Source organism: Geotrypetes seraphini, chromosome 1, assembly GCF_902459505.1.
Source record: "Geotrypetes seraphini chromosome 1, aGeoSer1.1, whole genome shotgun sequence".
NCBI lineage: Eukaryota > Metazoa > Chordata > Amphibia > Gymnophiona > Dermophiidae > Geotrypetes > Geotrypetes seraphini.
The window spans coordinates 261,940,752-261,962,825 of NC_047084.1; the positions used below are offsets into that span (position 1 = coordinate 261,940,752).

Genomic DNA, 22,074 nt, shown 5'->3' on the forward strand with positions numbered 1-22,074 from the left:
AGGTCACACCAATGGTCCAGCAAGTCCAGTAGCCCATTCTCATAGTGGCCAATCCAGGTCACTAGTACCTGGCCAAAACCCAAAGAGTAGCAACATTCTATTCTACCAATCCAGGGCCAGCAGAAGCTTCTCCCATGTCTTACTAACATTGCTTCAAAATATAGCATTAAGATTTACTCGTTTGCAGACGATATCCAACTTTACCTTCCGCTTCCACTCAAATAAAATAAAAAAAATTATAATGCTTCCTTATCCAAAATCAAAATTTGGATGACTGTAAACAAGCTACAATTATTTATTTATTTAAAAACTAATACCCCACTTAAAACCTAAGTGGTTCACAAAATACTTACACAATTATAAAACAATACTATAAAAACAATATACAGAACTCCTCTTCCAACAATAATAAAAAGAGAACCATCTTTTAAGAAAAGGCCTCTATAAATAAGGTTGTTTTCAACACCTTTTTACATTTCTGAAAGTCAGAGAGTGATCTAAGTGACCGTACTACGCTGGTTTGCAAGAAAAACTGCACCTACCATTGTCCAACTCTCTCCTGGGACAATGCAACCCTCAAAGCTAACGACCAAGTCTGCAGCTTTGGAATCACTCTTTTTTTTTTTTTTTCCTTTTTATTTTTTATTTTCAAGTTTTACATAAAGTGTACAAAATGTTAAAATACAATTGATAAATACACAATATCACTTTTATATCTAATACATCATATTCTAAATATATTTTTCCCCCTCTCCCTCCCCCCACCCTTCTATTATTTTTTAATCATACATTACATATTATATATCATATTATAGTCTATTATGTAAAAATTATTTTCACTGCCCCCCCTCTATGTGTGTCACAAAAAAGATATTTAAAAGAAGAAAAGAAGAAGAAAAATCCTACTATTTATTCATTGCAATATTTTGTCAATGGCCCCCATATTTTTATAAATTTAGTATATGTCCCTCTTTGTATTGCTATTGTTCTTTCCATTTTAAATATATGACATATTGTATTCCACCAAAATGTATAATTTAGGTTATTATAATTCTTCCAATTATTGGTTATATGTTGAATGGCAACCCCTGTCATTATTAATAAAAGCTTGTTATTTTCTGGTGAAATTTGACTTTTTTTCCTCATCATCATTCCAAATAATACTGTATCATATGATATTGCTATATGATTTTCCATCAATTTATTAATTTGTGGCCAAATTGAATTCCAAAAAGTTTTAATGTAGGGACAATGATACAGTAAGTGATCTAATGTCCCTGGTTCCAGATTACAGTGCCAGCATTTATTGGACTTAGAACTGTCTAATTTTTGCAAACGTGTAGGGGTCCAAAAAGCTCTATGTAATAAAAAGAACCAAGTTTGTCTCATAGATGCTGACACTGTACATCTCATTCTCCAAGACCAAATTTGTGGCCATTGAGATGCATTAATTTGATGCTTAATCTCAATGCTCCAAATATCTCTTAGACCATTTTTTGGTTTTTTATTCAAATATCCAGATATTAATTTATACCACAATGCGGCTTGATGTCCTAGGAAGTCTGCTTGAAAACATAAGAACTTTAAAATATATTGATTATTCAATGTTTTCCATTCAGGGAACCCAACCTGAATGGCCTGCTTCAATTGCAACCATTTAAAACTTTGTGTTTTACTAAGACCAAATCTATGTTGCAATTGTGAAAAATCCAGCAGTTTACCTTCTGAAATAACGTCATCTAGAGATCTAATGCCTGCAATTATCCAGTTCTTCCAAAGGATTTGAGCTCCGCCAATTTTGATCTTGGAGTTTATCCATAGAGATTGATTAGTTGATTTGTTTATTGGGATAGGTGTTAATTTACTAATAAATCTCAACGTTTTCCAAGTATCCATTAATATTTTATTTTCTCTGTATCTTCTAGGCATGTTAATACTTGGAAGGTGAACTAAATTTAGGGGAAGCATAAGGCGCCATTCCAAATATAACCAATCTGGTGCATTATCTATAAGTTCTGGGAGGATCCAATACATACCCTGATGTAGAATATAGGCTTGATGGTACCTATAAAAATTTGGAAAATTTACCCCTCCCTCCTTAATTGATTTTTGCAAAGTTACTAAAGCTATTCTAGGTGTTCTACCAAGCCAAAGAAATTTCGTTAAAATGCTATTAATCTTTTTATAAAAGGACCCCTGAAAATAAATAGGTATCATACTCATTTGGTAGCAAACTACAGGCAAGATCATCATTTTAATAGTTTGAACTCTCCCCCACCAAGAAATATGTAAAGGGTTCCATTGCTCACACAACTCCGTAACTTTTTTTAACACAAATTTTTCATTTTCTTTTACGGTATCTTCAATTGTATTTTTAACTTGAATGCCAAGATATTTAAATCCTTCTTCCTTCCATATGAACGGAAAATCTTTAAATAGTCCTTTTACACAATGAACATTTAAGGGTATAATTTCAGATTTATTCCAATTAATTTTATAACCTGAAAATTTACCAAACTTATCAATTAATTCCAATAAAGAAGATAAGGTAGATTCTGGATTTTTCAAATAAAGCAAAATATCATCAGCATAAGCCGAAATTTTATATTCCATATCTGAATATGGAATACCCTGTATCTCCCCCGTTTGCTGTATTGCTAACAATAAGGGTTCTAATATAACATCAAATAACAAAGGAGATAAAGGACAACCCTGTCTAACTCCCCTCCGCAATTGAAATCCATCAGATATCATATTATTAATATTTAATCTTGCAATCGGGAAGCTATACAAAGTTTTTACCATTTGTATAAATCCAGAACCTATACCAAACCATTCTAAAGCTTGATACATAAAATTCCATTCTACCCTATCAAACGCTTTTTCTGCATCTAAGGAAACTTTAAAAGTCGGTTCATCTATTTTTTTTGATAAATTTAACATATGAAACAATAATCTAGAGTTATTAGAGGAATGTCTTTTAGCAACGAAACCCGTCTGATGCATATCTATAATATGTGGGAGAGCTTTGGCTAATCTCAAAGCCAAAATTTTCGCCAAAAGTTTATTATCCACATTTATTAAAGATATAGGCCTGTAGTTCGAAACCAAAGTAGGATCTTTATTTGGCTTAGGCAGAACAATTATTATTGATTCAGCCATAGTACCTTTAATATCACCTTTTATAAGTTGTGTTTGATATAAATTTAGTAAATGTGGGGAAAGGATATTTTGAAATGTTTTATAAAATTCTACTGTATAACCATCACCACCTGGAGCGGATCCAACTCTAAGAGATCTCAATGCTGTTTCTAATTCTTTTAATGATATAGGTTCATGTAAACTCCGTTTTATATGATCAGGAACTTTAGGTCCATTAATTAAATCTAAAAAATTTTTACCATCTTTTTGTCTCTCCAAATAAGGTTCGGAAGAATACAGGTCTTTATAAAATTTTAGAAATTGTTTTAAAATTATATCTGTTTGATTTGTTATTGTACCATTATCATCTTTTATCCCATTAACATTAGTTTTCCTTTTTTTTGCTTTAAGATAATTTGCCAATAATCTCCCCGCCTTATTAGAATTTCCATAATACACTGCTTGTTTGGAAAACAAATCTCTTCTTATCATTTTTGAAGATAATTCATTATATTTACCTTTTGCTTTCAAAAGAGCTTGCAATATCTCATTTTCCCATTTACTTACCAATTTAGCTTCTAATATTTTGATTTCTTTTTCTAATTCTATATATTGCATTTTAATCTGTTTTCTAATAAATGGAATCACTCTTGATGCTGACCTATCACTAATGAGTCATGTCTCACAGGTAGTATCAACCTCCTTTTACTACCTATGCCAACTACAAAAAATTTGTATATACTGCTCCAAAGGAGAATTCACTCAACTGCTCTACGCCTATTAATGGGACTATCTGCAAAGAATCTACAAAGGTTACAATGCATGCAAAATGCAGTAGTTTGCCTACTGAAGAACCTAATTGTTCACGACCAGGTCACTCCAATTCTGGCAGCTGTACATTGGCTGCCCATCCGGAAACATTGCATCTTTCAAACTCTGACACTAGCCTTCAAATTCTTTGAAAAAAATGGTCCCACTCTAAATGGTAGAAAAACTATCAACCTACATCCCCAACAGACCTCTGCAATCACAAGGCGAGAGAAGATTATCTACTCCATCAGCACAAACCGTTCTACTAGAAAATGCCCGCAAACATGCCTACTCACACTTCATACCCAGATTATGGAACAAAATCCCACCAACTATTAGGTCACTGGCAGATCTATTAAATTTCAGGAAAGGGTAAAAACCCACCTTTTTACCTAAATATAGTAATTGTCTCTCTACTCCATATGCACACATGTTAGGGTGCCTTATCAATCATCTTGTTGCTGTAATTAGATCTCAAATAATGTATTCGATTTTTCATGCTGTGTATAGTTGTCTCATTACTATATAGGAAGAATGTACCCATCAAGTTGCTAACCAGACTGGTTACTTCTGAACCTAATAACAACTCTCTACCAAATATAAAAATATCTCACTATTGTATGAAAATGTGCCTACCTTGTCGCTAAGTATAAATGTCTCACTATTGTATGAAAATGTGTCTACCTTTTCACTACATTATCTACAATACTGTTAACAAGAAAATTACATCATCTTATGTAAGAGTATCTGTTGATAGAGCTTGTATGCAGATTTCTGCCTAGCAAAACCACTGGCCTACAATCTGAATGGAGCATTCTTGGTGCCTACCTGGCTGCTGATGTATGCCACAGCCGTGCATTGTCTGAGAAAATCCTGACTGCTTTGCCTTCTAGGGTGTTCTCCAATGACTGCAGTACTAGATGAATGGCTCGCAGTTCCAGTCTGTTGATAGACTATTTCCTCTGAGATAGCAACCATATGACCTGAATGGGATGACCCTCGCAATTACCTCCCAGCTTTAAAGATTGGCATCTGTCATCAGGATCACTCAAGAGGATATGTGTATAGGCAAGCCTTTGGACGCTGACTCTGGCTGGAGCCACCAACTCAAGCTGTGACTTGCCTCTGCCATCCAGCTCAGCAGCATCTGGAGAGAATCTGTCTGTGGAGACCAGAGGGATAATAGCACATCCTGGAGAGGGCATAGATAAGGTTTCACCCAAGAATCTCTATAGTCGTCCATATCAATGCCAGCACCTATAGATAGTGCCAAGCCATGGGAGCTTGCCTTGCCAGAATCTCTAAGATCTGGCATATTAGCTTCAGTTTGCGTGGATCTGGAAGAAAAACTCAGCCTTCTACCATGTTGAAACAGATCCCCAAGTACTCCAGGGATTGTGTTGGCTTTAGGTGGCTCATCTGCATTGATGATCCTACCCAGGAACTATAGCAGTTAGGCAGCTGATGCCATTGCTTTCTCACTGTCTGCTTTGGATGAAGCTCTGATCAGTCAATCATCCCAGTGTGGGTGCAGCTGGATCCCTGCCTTGCACAGATGAGCTGCTGCAACTACCATCATCTTGGGAAAGGTGTGAGGTGCTGTTGCCAGACCGAATGGAAGTGCTGAGAATAGGAGACGATTCTCCAACACATGGAATCTTAGCATCTTCCTATCAGCTGGAATATGGGAATATACAAGTAAGCATCTGTCTAATACAGGGAGACTAGAAATTTCCCTGGCGCCTCTGATGGTATGACCGAATACATGGTCTCCATCCAGAATTGGGATACTTTCAGTGTTGCATTGACTGAGCTCAGATCCAGGATTGGCCTCCAATCATTTGAGTCTTTCTTGGATATGATAAAGTATATAGAGTCTGCCCACGTCCGATTCCTCGGTCAGTACAGGTTCTCCGGCTTGAATATCCAAGAGCTGTTTCACCGTTGCTTGGACCTAGCTGCTTTCTCTCACAATCAAGTCAGAGGCCGAAAGAATTTGAGCTTGTAGTTTCCAAGTTTATTAATTATTTATATACTGCCTATCAATGGAGTTTGTCTAAGCAGTTTTACATTCAGGTACTCAAAACATTTTTCCCTATCTGTCCCGGCGGGCTCACAATCTACCTAGCATACCAGAGGTAATGGAGGATTAAGTGACTTGCCCAGGATCACAAGAAGCAGTGTTGGTCTTGAACCCATAACCTCAGATGTGGAGTGAAAAGGAGTGCTGTGGCATCACGGAGATCAAGACTGAGTAGAATGATGCCTCTGAACTTGATACCAAAATCCCTCATGCTCTGACTGAATTAGTACCGATGGAGCCGAGGGAGGAACCTGGACTGTTTGTGCTTGTTAGCAAAGTGCCAGCTCCCTCTAAAGTAACTCCTTAATTTGATCTTGCAAGGTCTGCACCGGTACTTTAGATGTTGTCAGTATAGTTGGTTCTGCAGGGTGTCGAGGCGTTGGGGATCTCGATGAAGAGACACTCCTCTGAGGAGACACACATCTGAGGAGACACCAACTGCAGAGAAGGAGAATGTGATTTCTTTTGTTGGCGTTTGGCGTGTGACTGATTCAATGCCTGAGAAGACGCTGATGTACGCCTAGCAGGTGAGGCATGAGAACTCTTTTTAGCAGTTTTAGGAAGTGAAGAAGCTGGTGGTACCAATGGAGAAAAACCAAGCGGTGAGCCAGTGCCTCTGGGGAATGGTGCTTGTTGAATGCTGGTGGAGATGACATTGTTGATGCTGTGGGTGTCTCCAAAACTTTTCTTGATGCAAAAGTCTAGCCTTCAAAGAATGCTTCTGGAGTGTAGAACAGCATGCACAAGAGCGAGCCTATGGTTACTGAGCTTGATAGGCCATTGGTTTGACCCAGTAAGGCTATTCTTATGTTCTTGCTACCAGGGGCACGAGCCCCGAGTCATCAAATTATTAAAGCAGGCTGGCTAGGTAGGTGCCCTGTAAAAGGGTTGCCCTCCCAGTTACAGACTTCTGGTCCAGAAAGTCTGTGTCTTCTCCCAGGAAGAGCTGCCCCAGTGGGGACCTCTGAAGCACCAAGAAACCTCAATAATAAACCAGAATCAGAGCACATCAGAGAGACACCTTCCATCTCGCGTGTAGAAGGAGAAACTGAGGGGCTATAGCACAGCCCTGTGATGCAGGAGGCGGGGTTGAGAGAAAAAAAATGTAGATGATTTTTTTTACACAGCTCGCAACTACAGTGAATAACCCACTGGTTCAAGACTCATATGCCTTTTGCACTAGAAAGAGAAATGTTAAGCCCTGGCATCAAAATGTGGCTAAGAATAAAATAATGCAATAAGGGGCCTATGCAAAAAAGTTTTATCCTATTTTATTTTTAATGGGAAAACACTTAAGGGCCCTTTTACTAAAGCTTAGCACATGCTAAGCTTTAGAAAAAGGACGTCTTGACTTAGTGGTATAGAAACCTCAACATCAACCTTAAAACAACCATGCATTCTAATAATTTGAACTCCTGTGAATCTGAGCTAATCTTACCTAAGTGAACATCAACAGTGAAACATACACTTGCATTTTCATATAACAATATACACTTGTTATTCATATAACAATAAAAAGTATGACACAGTATGCTATATTACAATGTCAACACAATATGCAATAAAACATTTTACAGGACAGCATAGGCTATAAGTACAGATGGAACAGATAGAAAGATAAGAAAGAGTAACCATAGTTAGAAAATAAGGGGACTAATTCAAAGAATGCAGCACATAAATTCAGAAAGGTAACTGAACACTATCCTTAGGGCAGGAGTGGATAAGCATGTCCTGTCACAGCATGCACAGCTTTAAATTACAAATGCAGAGTTAAAAAAACTCAAAACTAACCCCCCTTTTACAAAACCACTGAATGCTCTGCACTGCTCCCAATGCTCTTAGAGCATTCAGCATGCCACCCAGTGCTAAAAACCACTATTCCTCTGCTGGATACATTGCCAGAGCTACCATGACTTACATAGCTCTTCCCTAGGGGGAAATGACATGGAAAAGATGGAGTCAGAGAAGCTGCTGCCAGGAAATATAAGAAGTAGAACCACAGCTGGGTTAAGGAGGCCCAGGGGAGGAAGAAAAAGTGATCCTGGTATAGGCCTTGACTACAACAGCTAGATATTCTGCTTGGCTGAGGTAAGCCAACTTCTTTTGGTTGAATACTTGTGAGCCTTGTTTGGAAAGCTAAGTGGGGCCAGACCAGGTTACTGGACTAAAGAAAGACTTTTCAAGACTGTTTTCGAGGTATGGCAGTCACAAGTCATGGCCTGTGTCTTGGGTCCTGCCAGCCACAGGCCTAGGGTTACCATATTTAAAAAGAAAACACAGAAACATGATGGCAGATAAAGGCCAAATGGCCCATCTAGTCTGCCCATCCGCAGTAACCATTAGGCCCTCTTGAATTCAGACACAGTCTCTGTCTCCACCACCTCTTCCGGGAGACTGTTCCATGCAAAAACCCCAGACACATGACCCCACCCTGTTTTGCCTCCAGCCCAAGTCTGATCTGCCCCAGCCCGCCCGGTTCTGCCTCCAGTCCCGACCCCATAAAGCCTCCTCTTCTGCGACAAGCTCCAACCGCGTCTGGAGGGCCTGGTGCATGCATGGATGTGTGTGATGTCATCCGTACATGCTCAGAGGCTCTCCAGATGCGGCTGGAACTTGTAGGGGCTTTCTAAAACCCAGACAAATGCTGGGTTTTGGAAAATCCGTCCAGGAGCCTGGACAGTCCTCTAAAAAGAGGACATGTCCAAGTTTTTATGGATATCTGGTAACCCTACAAAGGCCCATTGTAGGACTTTTGCTCATTGAACAAAGAGACTGTTCTTTGTATGCCTGGCTCTGTGAAGTAACAGGATCCAAGGTTTTTTAGTTAGCAAAGACTTTGCTTTAAAACCTTTGAATGCATCTGGCAGTGTTTACACAGCCTTACACTCAATCCTTGCTTGTAATATTATATGTGGTGGCAGGGTGGGATTTCTGCACAACCCACTAGAAGAAGTGGACCCCATGAACTCCAGGGGTCTGGGCCTGAGATTAATATTCAACTATACTTTAAGGCAAACGAGACTAACTCCGCCTCTGAAGAGGGATCCGAAACAGTACAGTTAGTGTTGGGCAGGCAGGATTTTTTTTTTCTTTTATTCAGTTTGCACTAGGGCTGCCAGTAAAACATGGAGAAACTAATCTGTGCCCTGGTGGAGGGTCAACAGCAGCAGCAGCAGCAAGCTCTTTCAAGTCAACATTGCTACCACTTCAACTAATATCTGCTAGCCAAAGCTGCAGCCACTTTAAGCCATTTCTTGCTGCCTTGGGCTCATCCAGTTAATATTACTGCCATTTTTACTCATTCCCACTGCCTAGGGCTCTTTCATACAACACTGCTGATCTCTGAGTATAAGCTGCGTGGAATCTACCTACACTTTGCCTGGTAATTATGACCTAGTCTGGCCATTGTTAGAAACAAAAATATTGGACTTGATGAAACTATGCAATATGCATAGTATTTGAACTGCTTACCTTTAGCCTTATTAGTCTCTTTATCTTCTAAGACAACCCGCTGTCCATCCAGATTAGAAATGGGAACACCAAGATCTAGCGGTTCCTGCTCTCCACTCTAAAGCAAGATCATAAAGTTTCATTTTACAGTTATATTTCAGGAATGAAACTTGCCTCTGAGAATCCCAGTCAGTCAAGTTTTCAGGAAATTCATGATGAATATACGAGATAATTTGCATATACTGAGTCTCATACACATGCAAACTAACCCTGTGCATATTTGCCAACATCCTACCGGCTGTAGAGCAAGGGCATCCAATATCAACCCTCGCCAGGTCAAGTTTTCAGATTTCCCCATACATACAATGGAAGCAGTATATGCAAATAGATCTCATGTAAATCCATTGGGGAAACCAAATGGACTGCGGCCCTTGAGGACCAACATTGGACAACCCTGCTGTGTAGTCTCTCTCAGGACAGGCTCCAGAAGCCTTGCTGTAGGGACTTAACCTATACAATTCAGGTTCCAAGTTATAATTACAAGTTTATGGAAGCATCAGAAATTATTACCATCTACAATTTTCCTACAAAAGTAATGACAATAGAACAATACACAAATAACATTATGAGATCACATCTTAAATGGAACATTCAAACTTATATTGAATACATGGCAAAAACAGCAAAGAATTGTCTTGTTAATTCACCATATTACAAAGAAATATAACACCGGATAATTTGCTTCTATCTTAAAATGTCTCTGTCCTAAAAGGTTCATAGTCATTCGCGCGCGAGACTTCAGTGCGCCGACATTACAGCACCGACAATTTGGCGCAAGACACCAGCGTGCTGCCTAAATAGTGACTTTTAAAGAGCTCCGATGTGGGGTGTGAGTGGAGAACCCCCCCAGTTTATTTCATACTCTTCGCGCTGCCGTTGGAGAGGGGTTGGGGGGTTGGAACCCTTCATTATAGAGTAAACTTAACTGTTTCCAGATTTTTTAGGAAAAAGTTAAGTTTTCTCTATAATGTGCGGGGTTGCACCCCCCACACTCCCCCAACGGCAGCGCAAACAGTCTGAAGTAAAGTGTGGGGGGTTCTCCCCTACTCCCCCATCGGAGCTCTTTAAAAGTCACTTTTTAGGCAGCACGCTGGTGTCTTGCGCCAAATTGTCAGCACTGCAATGTCGGCGCACTGAAGTCTTGCACGCGAATGTCCCGTCACCGTCCTATTTCTTCTTACAAAAAAAAAAGCAGATGTAGGCCCAAGAAATTAGTAGGTTTAAACCCTTTAATTAGGCTGCTTTATGTAACTTGGTATTGAACGAGAGCAACAGTGCCAAGTAACAGGCATTTGGAGATTCAGATCTCCCATAAGAGCCATAGAAGACACATGTTGTCTCTGAGCAATATTGCCAAATAAAGGGTTAAAATGTATTTTTCAATAATTATATCAGCTTCAATTTCACAACCAGGTTACAAATGTGTATAAGTGCTGTAACTCATGAACAAAGCATTCTGGGATGATTTTCTCTATAGTGGCCCATAAATAATAATAATAATAATAACTTTATTTTTATATACCGCCAGCTATCTTGCGACTTCTAGGCGGTTTACAGTAAAAGAGATTGTGAATACAATAAAAGAAAATGTAAATACAATAAAGAGAAGCTTTACGTACAATGAATTAAGGAGTTTAGCAGTGAACAGCTCTTAAAGTTCTTCATTAGGGAATATTAGTATTTACTTTGATAATCTTCTTTTAGGTTGATAGGAACATTAGTCTTGAATAGGGTTACAAAATGGCTCCAGAAAAAGGATGACGGATTGAGACATCCAGGTTTTACTTTCATTGCTTCCAATGGAAGTAAAACCCATATGTCACAATCTGTCTTTCTTATTTCCATTGCTTTCAGTAGAAGTAAAACCCAGATGTCTCAATCTCTCCTCCTTTTTCTGGAGCCATATTGTAACCCTAGTCTTGAATAGGTGGGTTGTGAAATTCTGATTGTGAGATCCAGTGTAGAGAGTTTTATTTACATTTTCTGCTCCGCCTCCCCTTCACTCTGGGTTGTCCTATAATTCCTCAGTTTGTATCAAAGCAGATGGTCAGCCCTAGAGAAGAAACAAGTCTGTTCTGCCCACAGCACAACATTTAACACAAAATAATCATGAACCATTTATAACACATAATGAGGTGGAATGAAAAAGCCATCTACCTGAGTGTAACCTGAACCAACAGCCTTGGAGTTATGAAAGATATCGCCTGGTCTCTTCAAAATAGAAGTGGTCTCCCCTATCCTTGACCTTGCTTGACAGAAGAAAGAAACAAGATATCTGGTAATACTGACATGGCTGGGACAATAAGCAGGCTAATGAATATCTGACAGGGTGGGCTTCAAGACTGATGTTCCTAATCTTCCCATCTAGTGCAATAAGAACATCAGTCTTGAACCTGTGGGACATACTAAAGCAGTCCCTAGAATCTAGAGAGGGACAGATGAGTCTGTTGAAAGTACTGAAGATCTGAACGTGGTATCCAATTTGACCGCTATATCCATCCTATAAAACTTTGTGAAAGTATGGAGGGAGGACCACGTGACCACTCTACAAATCTCCTCAGGGGAAACTGCTCTAGATTCTGCCCATGAGAATGCCACACTCCTAGTGGAATGTGCCTTTAAGGATACAGGAGGTCTCTTTCCACTTCCAATATAAGCTGAAGAAATGGCCATAAGAAACCATCTAGAAATGGTCGCCTTTGAAGCCAGCTGATCCTGGCGGCTAGTACCCACCAGCACAAAGAGATGATCTGACAGTCAAAACTCATTCATCATTTCCAGATAACACAACAACACTGAGAACATCCTTTGTCACTCTTCTTCGACCCCGAGGACGTGAAGGCAGGCAACCTTACTTCCTGGCTGACATGAAAAGTCAAGATTACTTTTGGCAAAAAAGAGGGGACTGTATGCAGAAATACCTCAGACTCTGAAAATCTGAGAAAAGATTCTCTGCAGGATAAAGTCTGCAGTTCAGACACCCATCGTGCTGAAGTGACCACCACAAAAACACTGCTTTAACTGTTAGGTCCATCATTGACGTCTTCTCCAAAGTTCATATGGAGCTCTAGTGAGAATGAGATTAAGATTCCATGTTGGAAAAGGTTGATGTACTGGAGGATGCAGATGTAATGCTCCCTTCCAAAATCTGGCCACATCTAGGTGAGAGGCCAATGTCCTCTTATTAGTCTGGGACCTGAAGCACAAAAGACTCGCTATCTGTACTTTGAGGGAGCCAACCACCAGGTCTTTTCAAGTCCCTCTTGAAGGAATGCTAGAACTAGAGGAATCAGAGCCGTGACTGGGTTCTCACTCTTCTGTGCAAACCAGCCCTAGAAGCACTTCCATGTCTTTTCATAGGCAGCCAATGTTGTCTGCTTCTTAGAACTTAGAAGAGTGCCAATAACCACTTCCAAATAGCTTTTGCACACTAAGACTGCATGCTCAAGAGCCATGCCGTAAGACCAAAGTGCTCTGGATCCTCAATGGCGATTGGGCCCTTTGACAGTAACCCCAGATAACAGAATAGTCTGAGTCTCTGGTCCCTGTTTAGACAGACCAGATCTGCGTACCACGGATGCCTCGCCATTCCAGTGCAACAAGAACTACTAACCCTGGGTGTGACATTATTCTCTGCAGGACTCTGCCTATCAGGGACCACAGAGGGAACACATACAAAAGTCCTGCCTGTGGCCATGGCTGAACCAAGGTGTCCAAGCTGTCACTTCCTGGTTCATATCTTCGACTGAAAAATCTAGTCATTTTCTTGTTGGCCGTGAATGCCATCAGATCGAACATCGGGCACCTCCAATGACTTACAATGCTGTTGAATGCTTCCTGAGACAGAACCCATTCTCTGGGATCTAGAGTCTGCCAGTTGAGAAAATCCAATTGCACATTGTCTACTCCCACTACATGTGCTGCTGAGAAAGCCAACAGATGGATCTCCAACTAAATGAAACAACTCCAATGAGACAACATTTGGACCTCCATGAATAGAGGAGCACTTTTGGTGCCTCCCTGCCAATTGACATAGGCTACCACCATTGCATTGTCTGAGAAAACCCGTACCACTCTGTCCTGCAGTGAGCTTCTGAGCACCTGCAGCACCAAGCAGATAGCTCTCAGCTCAACCGGTTGATCAACCACTTCCTCTGGCTGATCAACCAGCATCCCTGCACTGGACACCCCTCGAATGTGCTCCCTGGCATCCGTCATCAGAATCACCCATGTGGCGAAGTGAAGTGGCATTTCCCAGGAGAGAGACTGCGGTTCCAGCCACCAGTTTAGACTGCAAAGCGCTTCTGTTGTCCAAGGTTGGGGCATTTGCAAAGCATCCATTTTGGGGATCCAAAGGGATAAGAGCACATCCTGAAGAGGGAATAAATGTGCCCTCACCTAGGGTACCATGTCTATAGTTGCTACCATTGACCCCAGCACCTGCAGGTAATGCCAAGCTGTTGGTATTGGCCTGTTCTGAAACTCCCTGATCTGCCAAGTGAGCTTCGTTCTGTGGGCTTCCGGAAGGAAAACTTTGTACTTCTTCGTGTTGAAACTGTTACCCAGATATTCCAAGAACTGTGTTGGCTCCAGGTGGCTTTTTAAGAAGTTTATAACCCAGCCCAGACTCTACAGAAGCTGGATTACATGCTCCACTGCTGACCTTCCTTTGGATTTGGATGGAGCTTATATCAGCCAATTATCCATGTACAGATGAACTAGTATCCCCTCCTTGTGGAGGTGAACTGTGTGGCGCCTTGGCCAGCCCAAATGGAAGAGCTGAGAACTGAAAGAGCTGTTCTAGAACATGGAACCTCAACAACTTCCTGTGATCTGGAAAAATAGGGATATGCAGATAAGCCTCTGTCATTTCCAGAGAGGTGACAAATTCCCCCAGGCACCAACGAGGCAATAACCGACCTAACCCTTCCATGCAGATGTGCGGTATCTTGAGGGCAGCTAGTGACTGACTTCAGATCCAGAATCGACCTCCAGTCTTCCAAGTCTCTTTTGGGCATAATAAAGTATATGGAGTATCTGCCTAAGCCTGATTCTTCAGCCAGGATGGCTTCTATGGTTGCTAGATCTAGTAGCCTTCTTACTGTCACTCTGACTCTGACACTTTCTCTGATTTTCCTGCTGGAGAATTCATAAAGAGGTCCAGAAGAGGACAAAAGAACTCGAGCATGTACCCCTCCTGAATAATTTCAAGAACTCAGCGGTCTGAAGTGATCCTCACCCAAGCCTCCACATAAGCTGACAACCTCCCTTCCATCCTTGGAGGTATGGCTCCTGACCTGGCATCATAACTGCTTCTTTGGGACCACTGTAGGGTGGGATCCTGATGACTGGTGATGCTTGGCACCCCAAAATGTCTGTCTCAAGCCTTGAAATGATCTCTAGAGTGAAGGTCCTCCTAAGTATTGGCAAAAGCGCCTAGTGCCACGAAAATTACCTTGACCTGACTCCCTAGAGACCTTTGGTAAAGACTTTTGTTTAGGATCCTGCATGCTGGCCACTAGATCGTCAAGTCCCCTTACCAAAGAGAAATTGATCTTTAAAAGGCAGTTTACTTAGAGTAGCATTAGAGGATGAATCTCCCACCCCCATCTGACGGGGAAGCTCGATGTTGGAGAGTCCTTGGACATTGTATACTTGGACTTCAGCAAAGCATTTGATAGTGTCCCCCACCGCAGGTTATTGTGCAAAATGAGTTCAATAGGATTAGGTGACACTTTGACTAAATGGGTTGGGGACTGGCTTGGTGGTAGGCTTCAGAGGGTTGTGGTAAATGGCACCCCCTCTGTAAAGACGGCAGTGATCAGCGGAGTGCCGCAGGGCTCGGTCTTGGGCCCAATCCTTTTCAATATCTTTATAAGAGACTTGACTGAGGGGCTTCGCGGCAAAATAACGTTATTCGCCGATGACGCCAAACTGTGTAACATAACAAGCAAGAGCACAACGGACAATATGAAACACGACCTACTCCTATTGGAGCAATGGTCTAGGACCTGGCAACTGAGCTTCAATGCCAAGAAATGCAAAGTCATGCACCTTGGCAGTCAAAATCCATGCGAGACTTACACCCTAAATGGTGAGATCCTAGCAAGGACTGTTGCAGAACGGGACTTGGGGGTAATCATCAGTGAAGACATGAAGGCTGCCAATCAAGTGGAGCAGGCTTCATCTAAGGCTAGGCAGATCATGGGATGTATACGTAGGAGTTTCGTCAGCCGCAAGCCTGAAGTCATTATGCCATTGTATAGATCCATGGTGAGGCCCCATCTGGAATACTGTGTACAATTCTGGAGGCCTCATTACCGCAAGGATGCACTGAGGCTTGAGTCGGTCCAGCGAATGGCCACCCGGATGGTCTCGGGACTCAAGGATCTCCTGTACGAGGAACGGCTGGATAAATTACGGCTATACTCACTCGAGGAACGCAGAGAGAGGGGAGACATGATCGAGACGTTCAAATACCTCACGGGCCGTATCGAGGTAGAAGAAGATATCTTCTTTTTCAAAGGTCCGACGGCGACAAGAGGACATACATGGAAAATCAGGGGCGGGAAATTGCACGGTGACACCAGGAAATACTTTTTCACCGAAAGAGTGGTTGATTGCTGGAATGGACTTCCACTTCAGGTGATCGAGGCGAGCAGCGTGCCTGATTTTAAGAAGAAATGGGATCGTCACGTGGGATCTCTGCACAGAGATAAATAGGGGAGGGTCATTGGGGTGGGCAGACTAGATGGGCCGCGGCCCTTATCTGCCGTCTTTTTCTATGTTTCTATGTTTCTATTCTACAAGCATAAATAGCATATGTATAGACTTTGCTGAGGACCCTGAACAGGTCATATAGAGCATGCACTACCTAATCCATTCCCGACATAAGGAACTGGAGATCTGTGTCAGCCTCTGCTCACAGAGCATGACATAATCTCGAGTGACAGACAAGTGCAATGTACAACGCTGTTGCTGCTGCCTTCAGCCCCAAAGCCACAGCCTCAAATTGCCTCTTAAGGACAAAATCCAGTCTATGGTCCTGTGCATCATTCAAAACCACTTCCCCTTCACTGGGGAGGGAGGTACGTTTGGCAACCTGCGCCACTAGGGAATCCACCTTCGGCGAAAGAAACAGTTGATGAAAATCAGCATCCTTTGGATAAAGTTTTGTCATGGCCTTAGACACCCGCAGAAGCCCTTCGGGCCCTCTCAATGGTCTGTCAACATCTTAGTGATGTCTGGATGGTAGGGAAAACTCATTTGGTCTGAGTCTTAGTGTTGTTCATAAGCGAGCACTGAGCAGTAAAGGGTCTGTGGAGGCTCTATCCTTAATTCTTGAAGAGACTCCCTAATTATCCCCAAAAGTACTTTGAACTTAAACAGCCTGCGCACAGTTGCTTCCTCTCTGAGATCCAGGGCTGACACCTGGTCAAGACCTGGCTCACCCAGGCGCAATGCAAAATCTCTTACTACTGAGGACACAGACTGGGAAAATAAAGGTATAGATACAGAATCCACTTCATCCCTGTCCTCTTCTGACTGAACCCCCGTATCTTGTGCATGGCTCTGCTGCAGGAAAACTGCGCTATTAGTGGGGAGAACTCCTGGCGCTACTACCACTGCAACTCCTGAGGAGTCAACGCGACCATTATAATTCAAGTATGCTTCGTACAACATACTAATAAATTCTGGAGCACACCCCTGATCAGGACACCCAGAGGGCCCTGGCAGTCACTCCTGTATTCCCTTCTGGGGTTAAACAGTAGATGCATGGCTGTGCTTTGTCAGGGATGCACTGTCACAATTTCCCAGCTCTGACCAGGATTTCTGACCTGTAACTTGAGCCATCTAGGACCCCCATGCCCCCTGAAGGACTAGAGGAAAAACTAAGCCAGTGGGGCTCCTGTCCCCCCTCATGTGTCGCGTAGCACACCTTCAGCCAGCCTTCCAACACAAATCTGTCATGAATCTTGGCTATCCTAGCCTGGGGAGTCTATCTAGAATGATTTTGAGCCAAATCAAAGTGTTTTGAAGCAGATAGAGACTTTTGTTTTAAAATTGGGAAATCCAAGATGGCCACTACAGCAGCGATTTTGGCACCAAAATTGGTCTGTGGGAGCTGAATAAAGGGTCAAAAAATTGGGGGGAATACGATTTTAGAGGTGAGGAACACTGTCCCTAGCCCAGAAACTTTCAGAAACCACTTTTGGAGAACCTCCCCCTCCACTGATTTTCCTCATTTGCCGTGACAACCTGTACTCACTGTGCCATGCAAGTACTGGGGAGCTACTTAGGCTGAAACTGCAGTCAAAAAACTTCTGCCTCAGACAAGCCTGGGAAAACTGGACAGCTTGCTTCTTCAGACTGCCCCTCAGTCTTACCTAACCAATGGATGCTGATTTTCATCAACTGTTTCTTTCGCTGAAGGTGGATTCTCTAGTAGCGCAGGTTGCCAAGCGCATGTCCCTGCCCAGTGAAGGGGAAGTGGTGTTGAAAGATACAGGCTTCCCTCTACTACATGTGACAGAAAGAAGGCCCCAGCGGGGCAGGATGCAAGCAGCCCGTTCAGCCTGTCCATCACTGCTGCTTTAGGAGGCCTCGGAGGCATGTCTGGTCTCACCAGGGGAAGGGGGGGGGGGGTGTTGGTCGCTGAAACACTGAGTTCGATTTCATCAAACAAAACGATTCACACTGAATTGATTCACCAAAGTGAATCGATTCGAATCGGCGAGTCAGGCAGCACTAGTGCCACTTATATGCGTAAGTTGCAAACCTGCTACTTCCACATGCAAATGCTGGCACCTCTAAGTGGAAGCTACTAGTTCAGGCAGTTCATTTATTCAATATGTATATTTGTAAAAAGGCTGCTTCTGCTACTCATGCCAGCAAATACACTTGCACAACTGCATCAGCAGAGCCTTTTCTAAAGTATTACTGGATTTGAGCATGTCCTGACCTGAATGTCTCAATTCAAATCTCTATGGCAGTATCCCACAAACTTTTTATTTTTTATTTTTATTTTTTTATTATTTATTTATCATTTTAATGCATCCTATACAAGATGTTTAAAGAAATACAGAAATATATTATTCTCTTAGTCCTATTACATACCAAGAATTGAAATTTAAACATCCATATAAATCATATAATACAGTCCACAACTTAAGGAGAAGAGACAAGATGAAAGTAAAACCCCTCGGGAAAGGGGAATATACAAAGGAAACTAAAAACTTTAAGAAATAGAGCAGTCAGATCTTACCTATCCAAAATAATCTTAACCGCATTATTAACCTGTATCATTCGGACTGTGTAGAGATTCCTTTACCTTCAAGGAAAAAACCTAATTGGGAAGGTTCGAAAAATAAAAACATTTACAAGGAAATCGCAACTGAAAACTTGCCCCCAAAGCAATCACCTTTGATCTATGTAACAGAAATTCTTTCCTTCTGGACTGCGTCCACCTTGAAACATCAGGAAATATATATACCCTTTCCCCCAAATAGGAAATCTGCTTTAAATTGAAATATAATTTAAGCAACATTTCTTTATCTTGAAGAAATACCAACGAGACCAATAAAGTTGCTCTTCCCTGAATTTCAATGTCAGAAGATTGCAGAATATCAGAAACATCTAATTGAAATTTTCAGCTGCTGTAGCTTTTTCTTTCTGCACTTGTTTTATATAGTAAATTCTTTGTATCGGGGGAAGACTTACTTCAGGTACATTTAAGACATTCAACATAAAGTTCTTAAAGAGTTCTTTAGGAGACATAAACTTGGCAACCGGAAAATTAAGAATCCTCAAATTTTTCTGCTGATATATAATAGGTTGCAGGGACATCTCTTATATATAGGCCAAACTTCTAGGCAACTAAATGTCAGGTTGACTGAGCATAAAAGCAATATTAAAAATCTGAATATGGGAGCACCATTAGCAAAACACTGTATTACAAGGAAACATGATTTCATGGCATTAAAAGCTGTCATCATAGAAATTGTCAGACCCGATAATAGAGGAGGCAATTTTAGACGTATGCTAGCCCAGCATGAACAGCGTTGGATTAGTAGATTAAATACATTGTATCCTAATGGCCTGAATAAACAAATAGAATGGCAACATTTTTACTAAATGTAAGCCGTTTTTCAACCTGTGGTTTCAGACTGTTTCCTGCTTTAAAGTCTATAGTGGAGATCAAGGTATTTATCAATGAATCCCTGCACTAATGTAACCTGATACTCTGACTGACGTCAGTACACAACCAAGCTTTTTAAATCGAGGCTGTCGCCATTTTGTTGATCTGAGACCGCTTTCAAATGAATATTGAGCAGCAAGTAAGTGAACTTATCGTGAATAGTAAGTAAGACTTTAGTACTGTGCACTAAACAAACTTTTTTTGTGTCTTTTCCAGCGACTTGTTTCCTAAATTATTTGGCCCTGATGCAGTGGGTTTAAGTTTGTGCCCATGAAACGCTGGCCACGTTGGCTGTTTTGAAATGCAAGCGCTGACTCAAGATAAGTAGGCTTTTTGAATAATGAATGTTGCCTAGTTTAAAAAATTACCTGTAGACACAACCGAAAGAATGCAGTTTCATGAGAAATATATAATAGTGTAATGAAAGGAGTAGAATGATAGTGTAGTGAAAGGAGTAGAATGATAATGTAATGAATGAAGTAAATAGAATGTTTTAATGAAAATAAGTTTAAAAACTAGAAAAAAGAAAATATTAACTTATATTTAAAATAAGAAATAATTAATCTTTTTGAATAAAGTAAAGTAAGGGGAGTGAGGCCAATGATTGGAGAATAAGGAGCATAAATAACTACGCTGAACACCCCAGTCATTGATTTCGACTATGCGTAGGCTCCATTACTGAGGCCGACTCCTGTTATTAGAATAGAACTTTCATTTACATGTTAGGATAAGTGGGAATTATTTGGTTTATAATATTTGATACACTTATCAGCTGTCATGAGCTAGGAGAAGTGAAACTTATGACTAACAAAAAACAAGCAAAGATCCAGTTCTTCTGCCTGACAACAGGCATCACATCTGTTATGATATCATAAAAAGATGAACACATCTCCTGGTCAAGAATAGAATTCTAAAGAAAATTATTTAGCAAGAGTATCTTGTGATAAAGGCAGGGCTTGGAATTGCTGATGTGGTAGGATTAAAAGAACATATGCGGGAAAAAGATAGATTTTCTGGTAAACAGGACATGCATATGGTGTGACACAGATATTATGAACCAATTAATAAACTGATGAATGTAATGACGTTTGTAAGTGACCAATAAAAACTAACACTATGATATGTGCCAACGTGGCCTCAAGCTGTCAAGAATTGTATAAGAGACAGCCTTTGTGATTGTGAAAGCAGAACAGACATCAAAGGATCCTCAGGCCTGAAGATCACATTCTGTTACTCTATATGCTGAATGATTTATTCTTGTAAGCTGTTACTGATTTGTTAATAAATATACTTATTGATTGATACCAGTATATAGAGTGTGAGGTCTCTATCTCGGGGTAGGCCTAGACAGCTGGCCAACCTCAACATCAGGATTCCAGAGTTAGATTAAATAATTGGAGCTATGGTGAGAACTAATTGTATTGATAAACAGTAGTGGCAATAATATACAAGGTCCAGATGTCTTCAAACATGCCTAGTTACACCTCTTCTCATCCTCACTAGACCCCCCACGTCCCCCTTCAACTATCACTCCATCTCCCTCCTCCCCTTCCTATCCAAGCTACTTGAATGTGCTGTTCACCACCACTGCTTGGATTTCCTTTCTTCTCAAGATATTCTTGACCCGCTTCAATCGGGCTTTCGCCCTCTCCATCTATAGAAACTGCCCTTGCTAATGTCTCTATTGACTGTTCCCAGCCAGATCCAATGTCCTTGTCCTTCTTGATCTGTCTGGTGCCTATGATATTGTGGATCACCACCTACTCCTCGATACACTGCCCTCGCTGGGATTCCAGGGTTCTGTTCTCTCCTGGTTTTATTCTTCTCTCTCCCATCATACTTTCAGAGTATGTAGCGATGGATCCTCCTCCACTGCTATCTCACTGTCTATTGGTTTACCTCAAGCCTCTGTCTTAGGTCCTCTCCTCCACATATATCCGCTCTCTTGAAACACTGATCTCCTGCCATGGTTTTCAATGTCACCTCTATGCTGATGACTCCCAGATCTACCTCTTCAAACCAGATATCTCTACAGGAATTCAGGCCTGAGTCTTAACCTGCCTGTTTTATTTTGCCAATTGGATATCTCACTGCCATCTAAAACTGAATATGGCTAAAACCGAACTCCTTATCTTTCTGCCTACCCACCTCCCTTCATCCTCTATCTCTGTGGATAACACTCTCACCCTCCCTGTCTTGTCAGTTTGCAACACTGGGGTAATCTTTGACTCCTTTCTCTCCTTCTCTGCTCAGATGCAACAAAGTGCTAAAACCTGTCACTTCCTCCTCTATAATATTACCAAAATCCAAACTCTTCTCCCCGAGCATACTA

At 41.3% G+C, this 22,074-nt stretch overlaps 1 protein-coding gene across 4 annotated transcripts in view; it reads right to left on the reverse strand.

Annotated features, from left to right (window-relative positions):
* The window catches only part of RGS12 (regulator of G protein signaling 12), a 240,664-nt gene that overhangs the window by 26,462 nt on the left and 192,128 nt on the right, over window positions 1-22,074 (reverse strand). For all 4 annotated transcript variants that reach the window (XM_033950323.1, XM_033950342.1, XM_033950313.1 and 1 more), the window contains one exon: window positions 9,506-9,602. In XM_033950323.1, coding sequence (XP_033806214.1) covers window positions 9,506-9,602 — 97 coding nt within the window. The remainder of the gene's footprint in view (window positions 1-9,505; window positions 9,603-22,074) is intronic.